We start from the raw sequence: 15,092 nt of genomic DNA on the forward strand, positions 1-15,092 counted from the left end.
CCTTTGCACTCACACTTTGGATATTAGGGATATCTTTCATTTTTATCAAGATCTTGAAATGTGGTCATAAAGTTACTCCAATGAATAGCCCTGCACAACATGGGAAATGTAATAAAGGTGAAAGCAATAAAAGGTGGGGAGAGGAGCCGCTCTGCACCAATATGACCAGGACTTGTAAGAAATAAAAGTAATTATCACCTGCCCACCCTGGCCAGCCCACTCCGCCTGCGCAGAAGAAAACCATTTCAGAACCTTATTTCCCATATTGAATGTCAATAATTGGGTGTATTTATAAGTCTCTCTGGAAGAAAACAGCTTGTGACTTCAAGATGAGAAAACAGTCTTCCAAACAGTGGAAAACAATATATTCCCCATTTTCACACACACACACACACACACACACACACACACACACACACACACACACACACAAAGAGCTTGTTTCCGCTGATGTCTTTAAGGTGCTGTTGGAATGATTTGCCGTTCCGAAGCCACCGTTCCATTTCTCATCTTGAATTGCCCCGCAGACCCTGGCAAAGCACTCAACAGGGACCACTTCATCTGAGGCGGTGACGGGGCTTCCTAGGGAGGCCCCTCAGCGCCGCCACCGCCTCCCTCCTGCGGGAGGATGGAGACAGGGGCAGGCGGGCAGGAGGAGAAGGACGTGATGTGGGCTCCTCGGGGGCCTGACGGATGGGGGTGACAGCTGTGGCGTGTCCTGGAGGAAAGAGCAGGCCACGCTGGCCTCAGGGGTGGGAGGGCGAGGGGCTGCCGCTGCGGACGCTGCAAACGCTGAAGGGGGCACCTGCAGAGCCATGATGGAGAGGCAGCCGCGGGCATTTCATTCCCATCACGCTCCTTCCTTCCCCACCGAGGGTGAGGTCAGGCTAGACTATGCCACCCGCCCCCACCTCACGCCCCACATACCCACACCCCTTTATTCCCGCCCCCGCCCCCCATCTTTCTGTTCAGCCTATTTGGCGCTGGTGTCTTAGCCCAGTCTTCCGTTCTCAGCAAAGGCAAAAAACGCGATCCCAGAAACCCCAAATGACACTCCCTGTGGGGTTTCACCACCCGAAGCTGGAGCCCCCATGTGGTTGGTGCAGAGTCTTGCTGGCTCTTTCCAGATCTCCCCTCCAACCCTCTTGAGGCCTCTTTCCTGCCAGACATGGGCCCGGATCCCATGCTTTCCTGCCTAGAATGTCTCAGGAACGCCCTGCTCACCACAGTAAGAAATAGTACGTGCACCCCTGCTGTCAGCCCTCCCAGATGGGGGCTCCTTGGGAACAACACTGAGGGCTCCTCTTCCTCTCTGTCCCTAGATCTCTAGGGGAGGGTCTAGACCCCACCCCCTCCCAGTGCGGCCAGTCAGTCACAGAGTGGCTTCCTGAGTGACGGCTCAGGGCCAGGCCACCTCCAGTGTGGCCCCACAGAGCCTTCCAGCAAGCCAGTGCCCTTGGTATGCGGCATAAGATGGATGGGACCCATGGCATGGCTCTTCTGGGGACACCCCTAAAAGGCCCCAAGGGTGGCTCATGAGTCAGACTCTGGCAGGTTACGGTACTCCGGCTGCTGGGTCCGCTGAGCACAAACATCTCCCAGCCGCTGCTTGTGGGTCACTAGAGGGGAGACTGTTTCAGCCAAGGGCCTGTGACCTCGGAGGTATCGCCGCATGAGGCCCGAGCATGCTGCCTGCCGCTCTCTTGTTGATTTACACACTCCCGCTCCAACTCTGTAAAATCAATCTTCCCCCAATTGCCTTCTGGCTCCCAGCAGTGTCCAGGGCCTGCCCTGCATGAATAACTACGCCATCGTCTCCTGCTGCCAGGGCCACTCCTCCTGGTGCCCCTGCCAGAGCTCTGATGGGGAGGGCGGAGGGGTGGTGGGCAGCCCTCTGTGCCAGGCTCCTTAACTCTGGCAGGAACGGCCCCTGGTCCAGAGGGGCCTGGGTGGGCAGACGTCATGGGTAGGGCCTTCCTATTATTGCTCACAAACGAGAGCGCTCCACTCAGTTGGTAGGCGCCCTCCCCTTATTATTTTGTGGATGTTTAGCATATTCACTTCTTTTTCACATTCATACATACTCAGAGCTGGCAATGAGCTTAATTTTGACGTATTTTATGTAAGAAATGTCAGAGGGACTATGACGAGCTCTTGAGCAGGATTTTCCTTCCATAAAGTGGGCATTCTGCTCACTATTGGTTGTTTTTAAAAAGTGTCCCTTATTAGGACATCAAGTCTCTTTAGGTGAAGGTAGAGCAACTGCTTAATGGGAGGCTCAAGTTCTTGGGGACCCAGGGCCGGCAGTGGGGTGTAGGGCCTTGTGCCTCTGGTTTCCTCCCCTGACACCGGCTGATGGACCCGCTCCGGGGTCCCTCCTGGAGGACAGAGACCCCTGAGAATTGCTATGCGTAGTGGAAAGGGGGAGGCAGGTTGGGGAGCCCTGCTCCCATCACCTCTCCTTGATCTGATCTGGGTCTACCTGGAAAGGCCACTTTCCTCCTGGCAGTTTTGGCCTGTTTGGCTGTGCCATGGGTGCTAAAGGTGCCTGGGTGTTTGCTCAGGAAATTCTCAGGCGGTCCCATGAGGTGGGTAGCATCAGCTCCCACCCGACAGGTGAGGAAACCAGGGATGGTACTGAGATTTGAAGCAGCCATGTGGTGCTACCCACTCTGCGTATGGTCTGGCTCGATTCCTCCCCCTATGTCAGGGGCCTGCTCTCTTCCCAGCTTTGGGGGGACAAACAATAGCTGCTTCCCTATCTCATAGGCCCTGGTGTCCTCCACCCCCCAGCCCAGCCATGGACACCCACATTCTTGTCTTGATAAAGAAACAAGAGACACCCCACACGCAAGCCCTTCCACTAGAAGCTACTTTCAGCTTTGAATCGGCTGGGGGCTGGGGTTAGGAGTCCAGGGGCATGTGCTGGGACCCACCTCCTGTCCACACACACTTGCACACCATCCTATGGCCCAGGACCCCAGCAATGGGTCCCTCTCCTTCACAGAGCCAGGGTGGGCCGCTATTCAGGGGTGTGACTAACTGCATGAAGGTGGCCCCTGTGGGACCTCAGGCTAGTTACCAACCTCTCTGGGCCTCAGTAAAATGGCATTCAGGATGGAGCCTACCTCACGGGGCTGTGATGAGGACTCAATGAGCTAACATTGCAGAGGATTGGGGCACAGTAAGTTGGCAGTAGCTGTTAATATTACTGTTGTTCTTTTTTTTAAAAAATATATTTTATTGATTTTTTTACAGAGAGGAAGGGAGAGGGATAGAGAGTTTAAAACATCGATGAGAGAGAAACATCGATCAGCTGCCTCCTGCACACCCCCTACTGGGGATGTGCCCGCAACCAAGGTACATGCCCTTGACCGGAATCGAACCCGGGACCCTCAGTCCGCAGGCTGATGCTGTATCCACCGAGCCAAACCGGTTAGGGCATTACTGTTGTTCTAAGGCACCTGCAGCCCAGGTTGCTCTCCTGGAACACCTACCTCCCACCCCCCTCCCTGGGTCCCTCCGCCCAGCTGTCAGGAGGACCCTGCACCTAACACCAGTGTCCGGCAGAGCAGAGGGGAATGCCCTCTGGTAGAGTCTCCCTCCTGAACTGTATCCTCTACGTGCCTACCCTCCCGAGAGACCCTCATTGGCCTTCCTGCTCCAGGTCCTCCTTCATCCTGGAGTTGAGGGAGCTTGGAAAGTTCCTACCAGACATAAAGCCCCACCAGCCCCATATTCAAAGCCCAGCAGGATCTGATCCTTGCTTTTACCTCTAAGGCCACCCTCTCATTCCCACACCCTCTCTCCTGGACACTGAACTTTTCTGTTACTCCAATTGCCCGGGCTTTTGCTCAAGCCATTGCCTTTCGTGAGCAACAGCTGTCACCTCTGGCCCACCCCTAGCTTGGGTCAGGGGCTTCCTCCACCAGGTGTCCCTCCCAGGGCGGGCTGAGACTCCAGGTCCGGGGGCTGCAGAATCGAGGCATCCCCGCCCTCCGGACACGCCCTCCCGGTGGAAAGGCCTCCGCCCGCCTCGGCCCCGCCTCCCGCTGTAGCCGTCAGCCCTGGAGCCGAGAGATGCTCCGCCCCTCAGGGCTCCACCTCCCGGGGTTCCTTGGGGCTCCGGCTGCCCCAGCCCCGCCCACGCCCCGCCTAGGCTCCGCCCCCCGCAGAGGGACCGGCCGGGCCTCAGCTGATGCCGCACTTCACGTGACGCCGGAGCGGGGCGAACATGGCGACTGCCAGCAGGTGAGTGCCGTTCCAGTGCCCGGCCTCGCCCGGCGGCGCGGAGCGGGGCGCGGGCCTCCTGGCTGCCCAGTGGGTGACAGCCCCCTCCGGCGTTCTGGGTGGCGGCGCGCCGCGCGTGTTCGCTCGGGGAGGCTCGCCCCGCCCTCCGAGTCCCGGGCGGCGATGAGCCCGCAGCTCCGCTCCCCGCTCCCCTTGGGTCCTGGGTAGGGGGCGCGGGGAGGACCCATTCGTCCCCTTTGTGCGGCCGAGGTGGGGGCTCGGGTGGACGCGCGCATTCACGGCCAAGACCGTCAGATGGGAAGGCGGCGCGTTGCCAGGGCGCCAGGGCCCTGGGCGCTGGGGAAGAGGCAGTATTTGACATGGGGGCACTTCCCCACTTCCTTCGGGGCCCAAATGCCACCTCCTTAGAGAATCCTTCCCAAAGTACCTGTTCTACTAAAGGATAGAGTACATAGGTTTTTAAGTTTCTTGTCTTCCCATTTAGAAGGTAAGGTCAGGACCTTTCTCTGGTTCACTCCCGGGCATCCCTAGTGCGCGGTGCACACAGTAGGTGCTTCATAAATTCTGCTGCATGGAGGAACGAGTGAGTGGTCCTAGTGGGCGAAAGTATGGACAGGCGGGGTCACACTGCAGCACTGGTGATAGTGTCCCAGGTTAAGGGAACATTTGAGCAAAGGTCGAGAGTTCAGAGTGTTCTGGGCACAGGAGTGAGGGGTGTGAGTCTCCTCGGTGGAGGGTGTGGTGCCCAAGGTGGCTTCTCCAGACTTTGTCCTGAGGGCCTGGAGCCCTTCAAGTGCTTCAATCTGCTCATATCTGCTTTTTAGATGATCACTGCCTTGGGCTGTGTGTGAGTTCAGGGGGAGGACAGCATGCGGGCCTGGTGGTGCTGGGCCAGGAGGGGCCGTGGTAGAAGAGGGAGAACTTCCCCAGAGGCAAGGCTGGGTGCTGAGATCAGAATGGAGGAACCGGTAGAATGAGTGCATCTTTGTTTGGGGAGGAATGACAATAGAAAGTGACCCCCTCTATTGGCCTCCAAGGTTGGAAGAGCTTAGGACACACAGTGGGCATCTGCTGTTTTCCAGGAATAGGACTGAGCCTACCCTTAGGTGTTCACAGGCCGCTGGGGCAGGTGGACACATGGGACTGTGTCATCCATCTGCCTCCTCTGGTCTTGGTGTGTGCCATGGAGGGCATGGGTCTGAACTCAGACATAATGGGACACCCCACCATCAAGTCATGGTCATGGGCTCCCTGGGAGTCTGATTTGGTGGCATTAAGAGCCTGGGCCGGGAGAGGCCGTGGGAGTCCTGGGCTGTGTGCCGTGTGATGTTGGGAGTAGTGCAAGCCCTAAGCTAGCATCTCAGATTCAACTTGAAATCCTCCTCTGGAGGTTGTGTCAGGTTGATTCAGCTCTTTCTAGGCAGGGAGTTCAAGTCTGAGACAGAGGGTCCGCCTGCTCTGAGGTCACCCCCACCCCATTCCATGGCACTTGGTGGGAAGAAGCCCTGTCTTCTCCTTGGGCCATGTCTTGAGCTTTCCCTGGATAGAGTTGAGCCTTCTCCCCTGCACAGGACCTGCCTGCATCTGCTCCCCAACATGGCTCTTTTCTTTCTCCTCTCCCCTTTGCCTACCCACCTGCGGCCCTGAAGTGTCCTGTTCCTCTGACATAATTGTTCACATACTTGCAGGCCCAGCTCAGATGGTCCCTGTTCCAGAATCCTTTCCTGACCCCATCCTCCTTCCCCCCACCCGCCCCCGCCCCCGCCCCAGCCCCTGAGTTCCAGAGAGTCCCAGTTTTTCCTGCTGGCAGGGTGCTTCCTCACATCTGCACGCCTGCCCAGGATGGTTTGGTGAGGGCTTGCTGCCCTTCATGCCTCTAGGGACCTGTTCAGTTAGTATCTCCACGGCCATGTGGCTACCCTGTCATGGGTGCTGGGTGACATGCTGCTAAATGAAGAAAAGGGGGATTTACTCAAAAATGTCCAATAGGCCGATCCACTTTCTGGGAGGCTCTTAGAAATTGAGGAAAGGAGTTGTGGGTGGGAGAGGGACATAATTTTGAGTAGGATGAAGAAATATCTTCAAATCTTGAACTGAGTGGCTCCCAGGGATCTGCTGCCCAGAGAGCCTTTGCCCAGAGAGAAGTAGCAGGCGAGCTTCCCTGGGTGTGTACCTGTCGGGTCATAGGTCACACTCGAGTCAGCATTCTTCTGGAAAGTATCTGGAGGAGTCAGGTTGTAGATCAAAGCTCGTTCCCACCCTGATAGGACCTTTTGCTCCTGGAAAGGAGGCATCAGGCTGACCCTGGGCTGGGGTAGGGGTGGGTCTGTGTACTGGCCACTGAGTGCCCCTTTGCCCTCCCCAGCCCTTCCCAGGCCTGGTCCAGACTCCACACAGCCCTCTCTCAGTTGATTCTGCTTAGCCCCCTGGCCCTCCTCTAGAGAGAGAGGAAGACTGAGCGGAGCTGTTGGCCAGCTGCCTAGAGGCCCCTCTAACCGGGGAGAGCAGGCTGGCCTGGCTGACAGTCAGCGAGTGAGCTTGGTGCCAGGCCTGTGCTGGAGGCTGAGGGCAAGGAAACAGACTGGTCCTTGGCAATGTGGCTCCATCCAAAAGTGGCGACACATTCTAGGGCAAGAATCTTGTCCTAAACTGTGCTGTGGACTGTGTGGGCATCAGAGAGACCTTTGTACCCTCCTCAGCATGATGTTTTTAAATGCATGAAGTAAAATACAGAGGATTACAAGGAAAACCAGTTATATTGAAATAGTTATTAACATGTTAAAAATAAATTTGTGGTATAGTAATATATACTTTATCAGCACATCTATACTAATAAAAGGGTAATATGCTAATTATACTGGATGTCTTCTGGACATCCTTCCAGACGTCCTTCCAGACAAAGCCACAATGGCAGGTGCAGAAGTGGGGGCAGTTAGGAGCAATCAGGCCAGCAGGGGAGAGCGGTTAGGGGCAAACAAGCAGGCAGGCAGAGTGGTTAGGGGTGATCAGGCAGGCAGGCAGATGAGTGGTTAGGAGCCAGTGGTCCCAGATTAGAGAGGATGCAGGCCAGGCTGAGGGACCGTCCCCCTCTCCTCCCCACATCCACAAATTTTGTGCACTGGGCCTCTAGTTAAATAATAAAAGCCACAGGTCCCATACCCACCTTAATTTTGAAGTAGTGAGAGCAAAAGTGATAATTTGAGATACTGTGACATCAGTGATATATGAAAATACCTGTGATTTTTGTTGGTGACAGTTCACACACTACTGATGCTGTTGTGGTTAGTTGCTTACATTAAGAAAATTTGAGAGGTTAGAGCAAATAAACAAATTTTTTCCCCATCCAAGTAAATGGAGTCCTAAAATTCTATCGGTGAATCCCCAGGCGTCTAGGAGCCTTGAGTAAGAACCCCGCAAGCCATGTAGCCATTGAGGGCAAAGGAAGAGGGGGCTCAGAACCGATTTTGGAAATGGGTACAATTGGGGGGTAGGGAACTGCTTGCAGGGGCTGCAGGATCACCCTTTCCTGGGGCTGCCCCAGTCCTGGCCACTGGCTGCTTCCTGGGCCCCGGTGGTCGGTCCGCAGGGTGCGAGCCAGCCTGTGGGGGCCAGAGCTTATTCTGTGGAGTGTTTGATGCCCGGGAGCCACTGTCTGCCTCCCTGGGCACTGCCTGTGCCCTCGGCTGCCTGGAGGGAAGTATACCTCTGCTGGGACTTCAGGATGACCTGGCTCTTGCCTTTTACATTCCGGGTGCCTGTTCAAAGTTCCAGCAGAAACCAGTTGGAGATGTTTTATGAGTGCTGCCTTTGCTGAACTTGCAGAGAAAAGTCACCGCGTTGGCCCTGGGCCCAACATTCTCTCTGGTGGTTTGGTTTATGCCATGAGGAATCAAAGGGCATGTCTCTATAAACCTGGATTCTGGGGGTGCCCTGCCGTCATGAAAGACTGCGGCTCAGCAGCCTGCCTGCTGGCTCAGGCCGGGCTGCCTTCCCTGAGCTGCACAGGGCCGGGCAGTATTGTAGGTTCTCCTCGCAATAGCAGCAGGGGCTCACAGAGAGGTGCCCAATCGAGTTTTCTGTCTCAACCTGGGCTGCTTGGCCCTCGTGCCAGAAGGCCATAGTCTGGGTTCCTTGGGGGGGATTTAGGCCTCTCAGAAGGTTCTAGACTAGAGGAAGCCCAGCCCTTCTGAGAGCCTTCCAGGTGGGGGTGTGGTGGCAGGCCCAGCGGTGGGATGGAGCTGGCAGCTGGTGTGTTTGAGGAGGGAACTGAGCCAGAGGGGCCAGGAGCGGTGGAGAGTGAGGTGGGTGGCACTGGGCTCTGCAGGCTGAGGTTTCAGCCAGTTCTGCTGTTGAGGCCTCTTGGGTCTGGGCACCTTTGGAGGGGCATCTGTGGCAGTGCCTGGGTGTCATTCCCTCAGTGCTGCTGGGGAGTCTGTAAAGATGAGGTTCTTCCCCGTGCCCACCCCACTCCATGGGCTTCGCTGAGTGGGGAAAAGAGTGTGCAGGGCCCTGGGGGACACTGCAGGGATGCTGGCGGCTGCACTTTCAGTTCCTGGCAGTGTGGCCAGCTGGGATGCAGGCATTATGACCGTCACCTCTGCCCTTTCATCCTTGCGGCTGAGCCTGACAGGAAATGGTCTGACTTACAGGGAGCCTTGGCCCCTTGTGTCCATCCTTCTGGGAGAGATGGAGGGAGGGGGCCGCGGAGAAGGGAGGGAGGCTGTGGTCCTGTCAGCATGTGTAAGCTGTGCATGGCCCTCCACCCGTCCCAGCCTGGCTGGGGCCCGAGGGTTCTGCTTCCTGCCCTGCGGAGGCTGATGTGGCAACTTCTGATCTGCACAGCTGTGTGTGTGTCCCCATGTTGTGACTGTTGTTTATTCAGCAAATAATTATTGGGCACCTGCTGTGTGCCAAGCAGGGTGCCAAGTACCGGGCATAGCAGTGAGGTGAGCAGAGCAGACCCGGGTCTCTGTTTCCGCAGGGTGCACAGTGGGCAGAGGCGGACCTCACAGACGAGCCTCCGTGAACACAGGCTGCATGTGTGTTAGCAGGGGAATGTGTCCTTGCAGCTGGGGACCTGGCCAAGCCTTCCTCAGGGGTGACTGAAGAGAGTGCAGTGCAGGGTCGGTTTTTAGAGCTGTGGGCAGGTTAAGGGAGTCGGGGAGAAAGGGGAGGGAAGCTGGTCAGGAACCATCAAAGGGTGTGCTATAGGAAGGGCGGCCTCGGGGGACTGTGGCCCTGTGTGAAGGGCCTGCCAGCCCTCATAGTCCCAGGTTCCGCCAGGGAGGGAGCCGGGAGTGGATTCTCTGTTCTCCCCCGTCTCCTCACCTACTCTAGTCTCCTCCTTCCTGCCCCCTCGGTGCCTTTCCATTTTACCTGGGGGCCAACAGTCCAATAAACATGTGATGTTAGGCAGTGACACATGCTCTAGAGAGGAATGAAGCGAGCAGGGGATAAGGTTTGGGTGGGTTTTTAGAAAAGCTTCTGGGAAGAGGCTCTGCAGAGGCCTGGGAAAAGGAGGATGTGAGCACTGGGAGAGCTTTCCTCCCTGGGAACAGCAGCGCAAAGGCCCTTGTGAGGTGGGGGGTGTGCTGGTGTTTAGGGAGGAGTGAGAATGCCTTGTAGGCAGAGTTGGGGTGTTGGTTCTCAGCTCCTCGAAGCTGGGGAATAAGCTTGCGCTGTGTTCCTAGTGCACTCGAAAGCAGGAGGCTTGAGCAGGGGAGTGCCTGCTCAGATGTGCATTTTTGAAGGGCCCCTATGGATGGTGCAAACCAGGCTGCGGGGGAATCTGGGACTGAGAGCAGTTGAGAGTTCCCTGCAGTGGTCCCGGTGGAAGATGGGAACTCCAGCAGGGAGGTTGAGTGGAGGTTGGAGGGAGCCCGGTGTGGCTGGAGCTGGGCTGGGTTTCAGCAGAGAGTGTGGCCCTCAGTGTGCTGGGCACCCAGAGGCCTGTGGGAACTGCAGTGCAGGGAGGAGCTGGGCTGAAATCTGATGGAGTGCCTTGAGAGAGCATGGTGGCCAGGACATGGGGATGGAGGGCTTAGGTGGCTTCAGAGGAAGTTTACTGCAAAGGGGAGAGAGAACTAGACTGCCGGAGGAGCATGGGGGTCAAGGGAAAGGCTTTTATTTATTTACTAGAGGCCCGGTGCACGAAATTTGTGCACGGGGGTGTGTGTGTGTCCCTCAACTCAGCCTGCACCGTCTCCAATCTGGGACCCCTCAAGGGATGCCCTACTGCCCATTTAGGCTCAATCCCACCGGGCAGTCAGACATCCCTCTCACAATCCAGGACTGCTGGCTCCCAACCACTTGCTTGCCTGATTGCCCCTAACTGCTTCAGCCTGCCAGCCTGATCACCCCCAACCACTCCCCTGCCAGCCTGATCGATGCCTAACTGCTCCCCTGCTGGCCCGATTGCCCCTAACTGACCTCCCCTGCTGGCCTGGTCACCCCTAACTGCTCTCCCCTGCAGGCCTGGTCACCCCCAACTGCCCTCCATGCAGGCCTGGTTCCCCCCAACTGCCCTCCCCTGCAGGCCTGGTTGCCCCTAACTGCACTCCCCTGCTGGCCCGGTCACCCACAACTGCCCTTCCCTGCTGGCCATCTTGTGGTGACCATCTTCTTTTTTTTTTTTTTTTTTTTTTTAGTACAAAGGAATCCCATATAGCTTTTATTTATCTTCCCAGTAGTTTACATTTTACTCCAATTTTATTATTTCCCTTTTTTAATTGACGCATAATTTACAGTCAGTAGAGCACACAAATCTTAAGTATACAAATCAATAAGTGTGACATATGTGTAGACCCACTGTAACCATCAGCCAGTTCAAGATAGAGAGCATTGTAACACTTCAGTAGGCTCCCTTGGGTCCCCTCCTGGTCACTAACTCTCTTCAAAGGTACCCCTATCCTGGCTTCTGTCACTAGAGATTGACCCTATAGCCACTCCCTACAAGATTGATTTTGCCTGTTCTAGAACTTCACATCAAATGGAACCATACAGCATCTCTCTCTCTCTCTCTTTTTTTTTTTTTGGTATCTAAATTCTTTCACTCAACTTTCAATATTTCTGAGATTCATCCATTAAAAGGTAGCTTTAGAAACAGTTTTATCTTACTAATAAAAGCCTAGGTGGCCCTCACACCATCACGCCTGATGCCCTCATGCCGTCACAAGATGGCTGTGCACACAGCGGGTGTGTGCAGGTGTGTGTGTGGGGGGCGGGCTTGACTCTGCATGCGCTTCATGGAGCCTGCCTGGGAGTCCCGCCTCCTCCCAGCTCCGCACATGGCCAGGCCTGGAGGTCCCGATGCTCCATGTGGCGCGGTGGAGGCGGAGCAGCGGGTCCCCATGCAGCATGGAAGCCTGTGGGTCTGCAGCTACAGCCTACCTCTTTGGGGCAATCCATCGAGGAGCCCCGGATGGGTGGGCGGGGCCTACCTCTTTGGGGTGATTGATCATGGGGCTCCCACACTGTGACAGGGCACAGGCCAGACTGGGGACCCCCCCCACCACCCCCAGTGCACGAATTTCATGCACCAGGCCACTAGTTGAGATATAAGTCGCCTACCATAAAGTTCATCATTTTAAAATATGTAATTTGTGGTTTTAAAAGTACATTCACAGAGTTGTGTAATCATCCCCATGATCTAATTTCAGAACCTTGCATTGCCTCAAAAATACTCCTCATACTCATTAGCAGTAACTTCCCATTCTTTCCTCTCCCCAACCTCTGGCAACCACAAATCTATATTCTGTCTCTATGGATTTACCTATTCTGGACATTTATTCTTTTTTTTTTTTTTTTTTAATTTCTTTATTGATTAAGGTGTCACATATTTGTCCTCATCCCCTCATTCCCATCCCACCCCTCTCCCCACGCATGCCCCAATCCCCTGTTGAACTTAACCATTGGATAGGCTTATATGCATGCATACAGGTCCTTTGGTTGAACTCTCCCCCTCCCCCCACCCTCCCCCTACCCTCCCCTATCCTCCCTCTGAGGCCCGATAGTCCGATCGATGCCTCCTTGCTTCTGGTTCTGTTCTTGTTCCTCAGTCTATGTTGTTCATCATTTCCCCTAGATGAGCGAGATCATATGTCACTAGATATATACTAATAAGAACTGAATGTGAGACGAGCAATAATAGTTATGCTGACAGGCAAATGAATCAATCTGTAGCGAGCTTCCCCCTGGACCAACAGTTCTTTTGAGACCCAATTTCAATGTCCAGTAGTTCCTTATGTGTACATGTCAGCACTGACCCCTCAGCTCTGGATGGTGGACAGATGGTGGTAATGGAGGTCCGACTCCCTCTGGTTTGGTCTCGGCCGAACCCAGGGGCACGGCGTCACCTGGACTAAGGGGCACGTGGCCTCACCCCTACCCAAGGGGCGCGTGGTCTCACCCGGGCCTGGGACCCAGCCTCACCCGGATGGATCCAGGGGCGCACAGCCTCACCCGGACCCAGGATCTGGCTTCACCCGTACCCAGGGACGCTTGGCCTCTCCCAGACCCAGGGGCACGTGGCCTCACCCGGGCCTAGGTGCACGAGGCCTCACCCGGATCCAGGGACACATGGTCGCACCCGGACCCAGGGATGCTTGGCCTCTCCCAGACCCAGGGCCACTTGGGCTCACCCGGGCCTAGGTGCACGTGGCCTCACCCGGATCCAGGGACACATGGTCTCACCCGGACCCAGGGATGCTTGGCCTCTCCCAGACCCAGGGCCACTTGGGCTCACCCGGGCCTAGGTGCACGAGGCCTCACCCGGATCCAGGGACACATGGTCTCACCCGGACCGAGGGACGCTTGGCCTCTCCCAGACCCAGGGCCACTTGGGCTCACCCGGGCCTAGGTGCACGAGGCCTCACCCGGATCCAGGGACACATGGTCTCACCCGGACCGAGGGACGCTTGGCCTCTCCCAGACCCAGGGCCACTTGGGCTCACCCGGACCTAGGTGCACGAGGCCTCATCCGGATCCAGGGACACATGGTCGCACCCGGACCGAGGGACGCTTGGCCTCTCCCAGACCCAGGGCCACTTGGGCTCACCCGGGCCTAGGCGCACGAGGCCTCATCCGGATCCAGGGACACATCGTCGCACCCGGACCCAGGGACGCTTGGCCTCTCCCAGACCCAGGGCCACTTGGGCTCACCCGGGCCTAGGTGCACGAGGCCTCATCCGGATCCAGGGACACATGGTCGCACCCGGACCCAGGGATGCTTGGCCTCTCCCAGACCCAGGGCCACTTGGGCTCACCCGGGCCTAGGTGCACGCGGCCTCATCCGGCTCCAGGGACACATGGTCGCACCCGGACCCAGGGACGCTTGGCCTCTCCCAGAGCCAGGGGCACGTGGCCTCACCCGGGCCTAGGCGCACGAGGCCTCACCCGGATCCAGGGACACACGGTCTCACCCGGACCCAGGGACGCCTGGCCTCCCCCAGACCCAGGGGCACGCGGCCCCACCCGGGCCTAGGTGCACGAGGCCCCACCCGGATCCAGGGACACATGGTCTCGCCCGGACCTAGGGGTGCGTGGCCTCTCTCAGACCCAGGGGCACGTGGCCTCACCTGGACCTAGGTGCACAAAGCCACCCGGACCCAGGGGCGCGTTACCTCTCTCAGACCCCTGGTCGCGTGGTCTCACCCGGATCCAGGGGCTCACGGCCTCACCCGTACTCGGGACCCAGCCTTACCCGGATCCAGGGGCCCACGGCCTCACCCGGACCCAGGGTTCAGATTCGCCCGGACCCAGGGGCACATGGCCTCACCCGAACCCGGAATCCAGCTTCTCCTGGACCCAGCGGCGCGTGGCCTCACCCAAACCCAGGGGCGTGAGGCCTCACCTAGACCCAGAGGCGTGTGACCACATCTGAGCCCAGAGGCTCGCAGGCTCGCCTGGACTCGAGTCTCAGCGGGGTTTCGTCTTCTTGATCCCAATTCCTGTTGGTCAATTCCCTCTCAGCAATTCCTTCGGTCATTTTCTCAGAGCTCCAGGGCGGCTGCCGCAGAACTCGTTGGGCGGCGGGCTCGGCAAGGCTCCGGTGTGCCCGGTGCCCGGCGGTGGGCTGGTCCGGTGTCGCTGTGTCGGCCCTTGGGTCTGCAACGGTGGCCAGTCACTGAGCGTGCGCACCTGGCCACTTCGGGGCATTGAGATTCTTGAAGGACTCGGAGGTCAGCAAGCACGGAGTCTCCCACCCCATGTCTCCCAGGGGCTCGTCTGTCCGTGCTCGGCAGCGAGTGGAGCCGTCCCCTCAGCCGGAGACCGCCGGGGGAACTGCGCCGAGCACGTTCCTGGCCACCATTGTGTCGCCTGAGCCATAGTTCTTAAAGTGTTGATTTTGGGTCACCGGCATCAGCATCATCCTGCGTACCCCTCTCTTTTATTCTAGTTTTAGAGCATCTGCTCAGCCAGCCCCCCGGTCTTTCTGGCTGGTGTCTGCTCTGCTCTCCCGTCGTAGTCTTAATATTGTTGTGGTAGGCAACGATCAGGCTGCCGCCCTATGTCTCCTCTTGGTCCTCCTTTGTACAGTTAAGTCTTGATTGTTGTTGGTGTCACTGGGAGGAATTGTCCTCCAGGCCAATTGGCCGTGAGGACCCTCTTTGTCCATATAGGAAGAGTTGCTGTGCAGGAGACATGTTTGTGGGCCGGGTCTTGATGCAGCAATGCCTTGGCGCTCACTGAGTCTGCCTCTAGAATGCCTCCCTTATGCAAGTGATTGAAATCTGGTGTCATCTCCCACCAACCACTAGATGCCCTCGTTTCTGAGTCTCCAATGCAGTGTGGGTCAGCCACTACCTGAGGCACTCAGCAGGAAAAAGCTTCTGCTCAGCTTG

The 15,092-nt window shown here is 57.1% G+C and overlaps 1 protein-coding gene across 2 annotated transcripts in view; it reads left to right on the forward strand.

Moving 5' to 3' along the window:
- Nucleotides 1-4,190: 4,190 nt before the first annotated feature.
- Nucleotides 4,191-15,092, forward strand: part of PEPD (peptidase D) — a 121,798-nt gene continuing 110,896 nt past the window's right edge. For both annotated transcript variants that reach the window (XM_008139784.3, XM_054710814.1), the window contains exon 1: nucleotides 4,191-4,251. In XM_008139784.3, the coding sequence (XP_008138006.2) occupies nucleotides 4,235-4,251 (17 nt within the window). In that variant the 5' untranslated portion in view covers nucleotides 4,191-4,234. The remainder of the gene's footprint in view (nucleotides 4,252-15,092) is intronic.

This window comes from Eptesicus fuscus, chromosome 21 (assembly GCF_027574615.1).
Source record: "Eptesicus fuscus isolate TK198812 chromosome 21, DD_ASM_mEF_20220401, whole genome shotgun sequence".
Taxonomy (NCBI): Eukaryota; Metazoa; Chordata; class Mammalia; order Chiroptera; family Vespertilionidae; genus Eptesicus; species Eptesicus fuscus.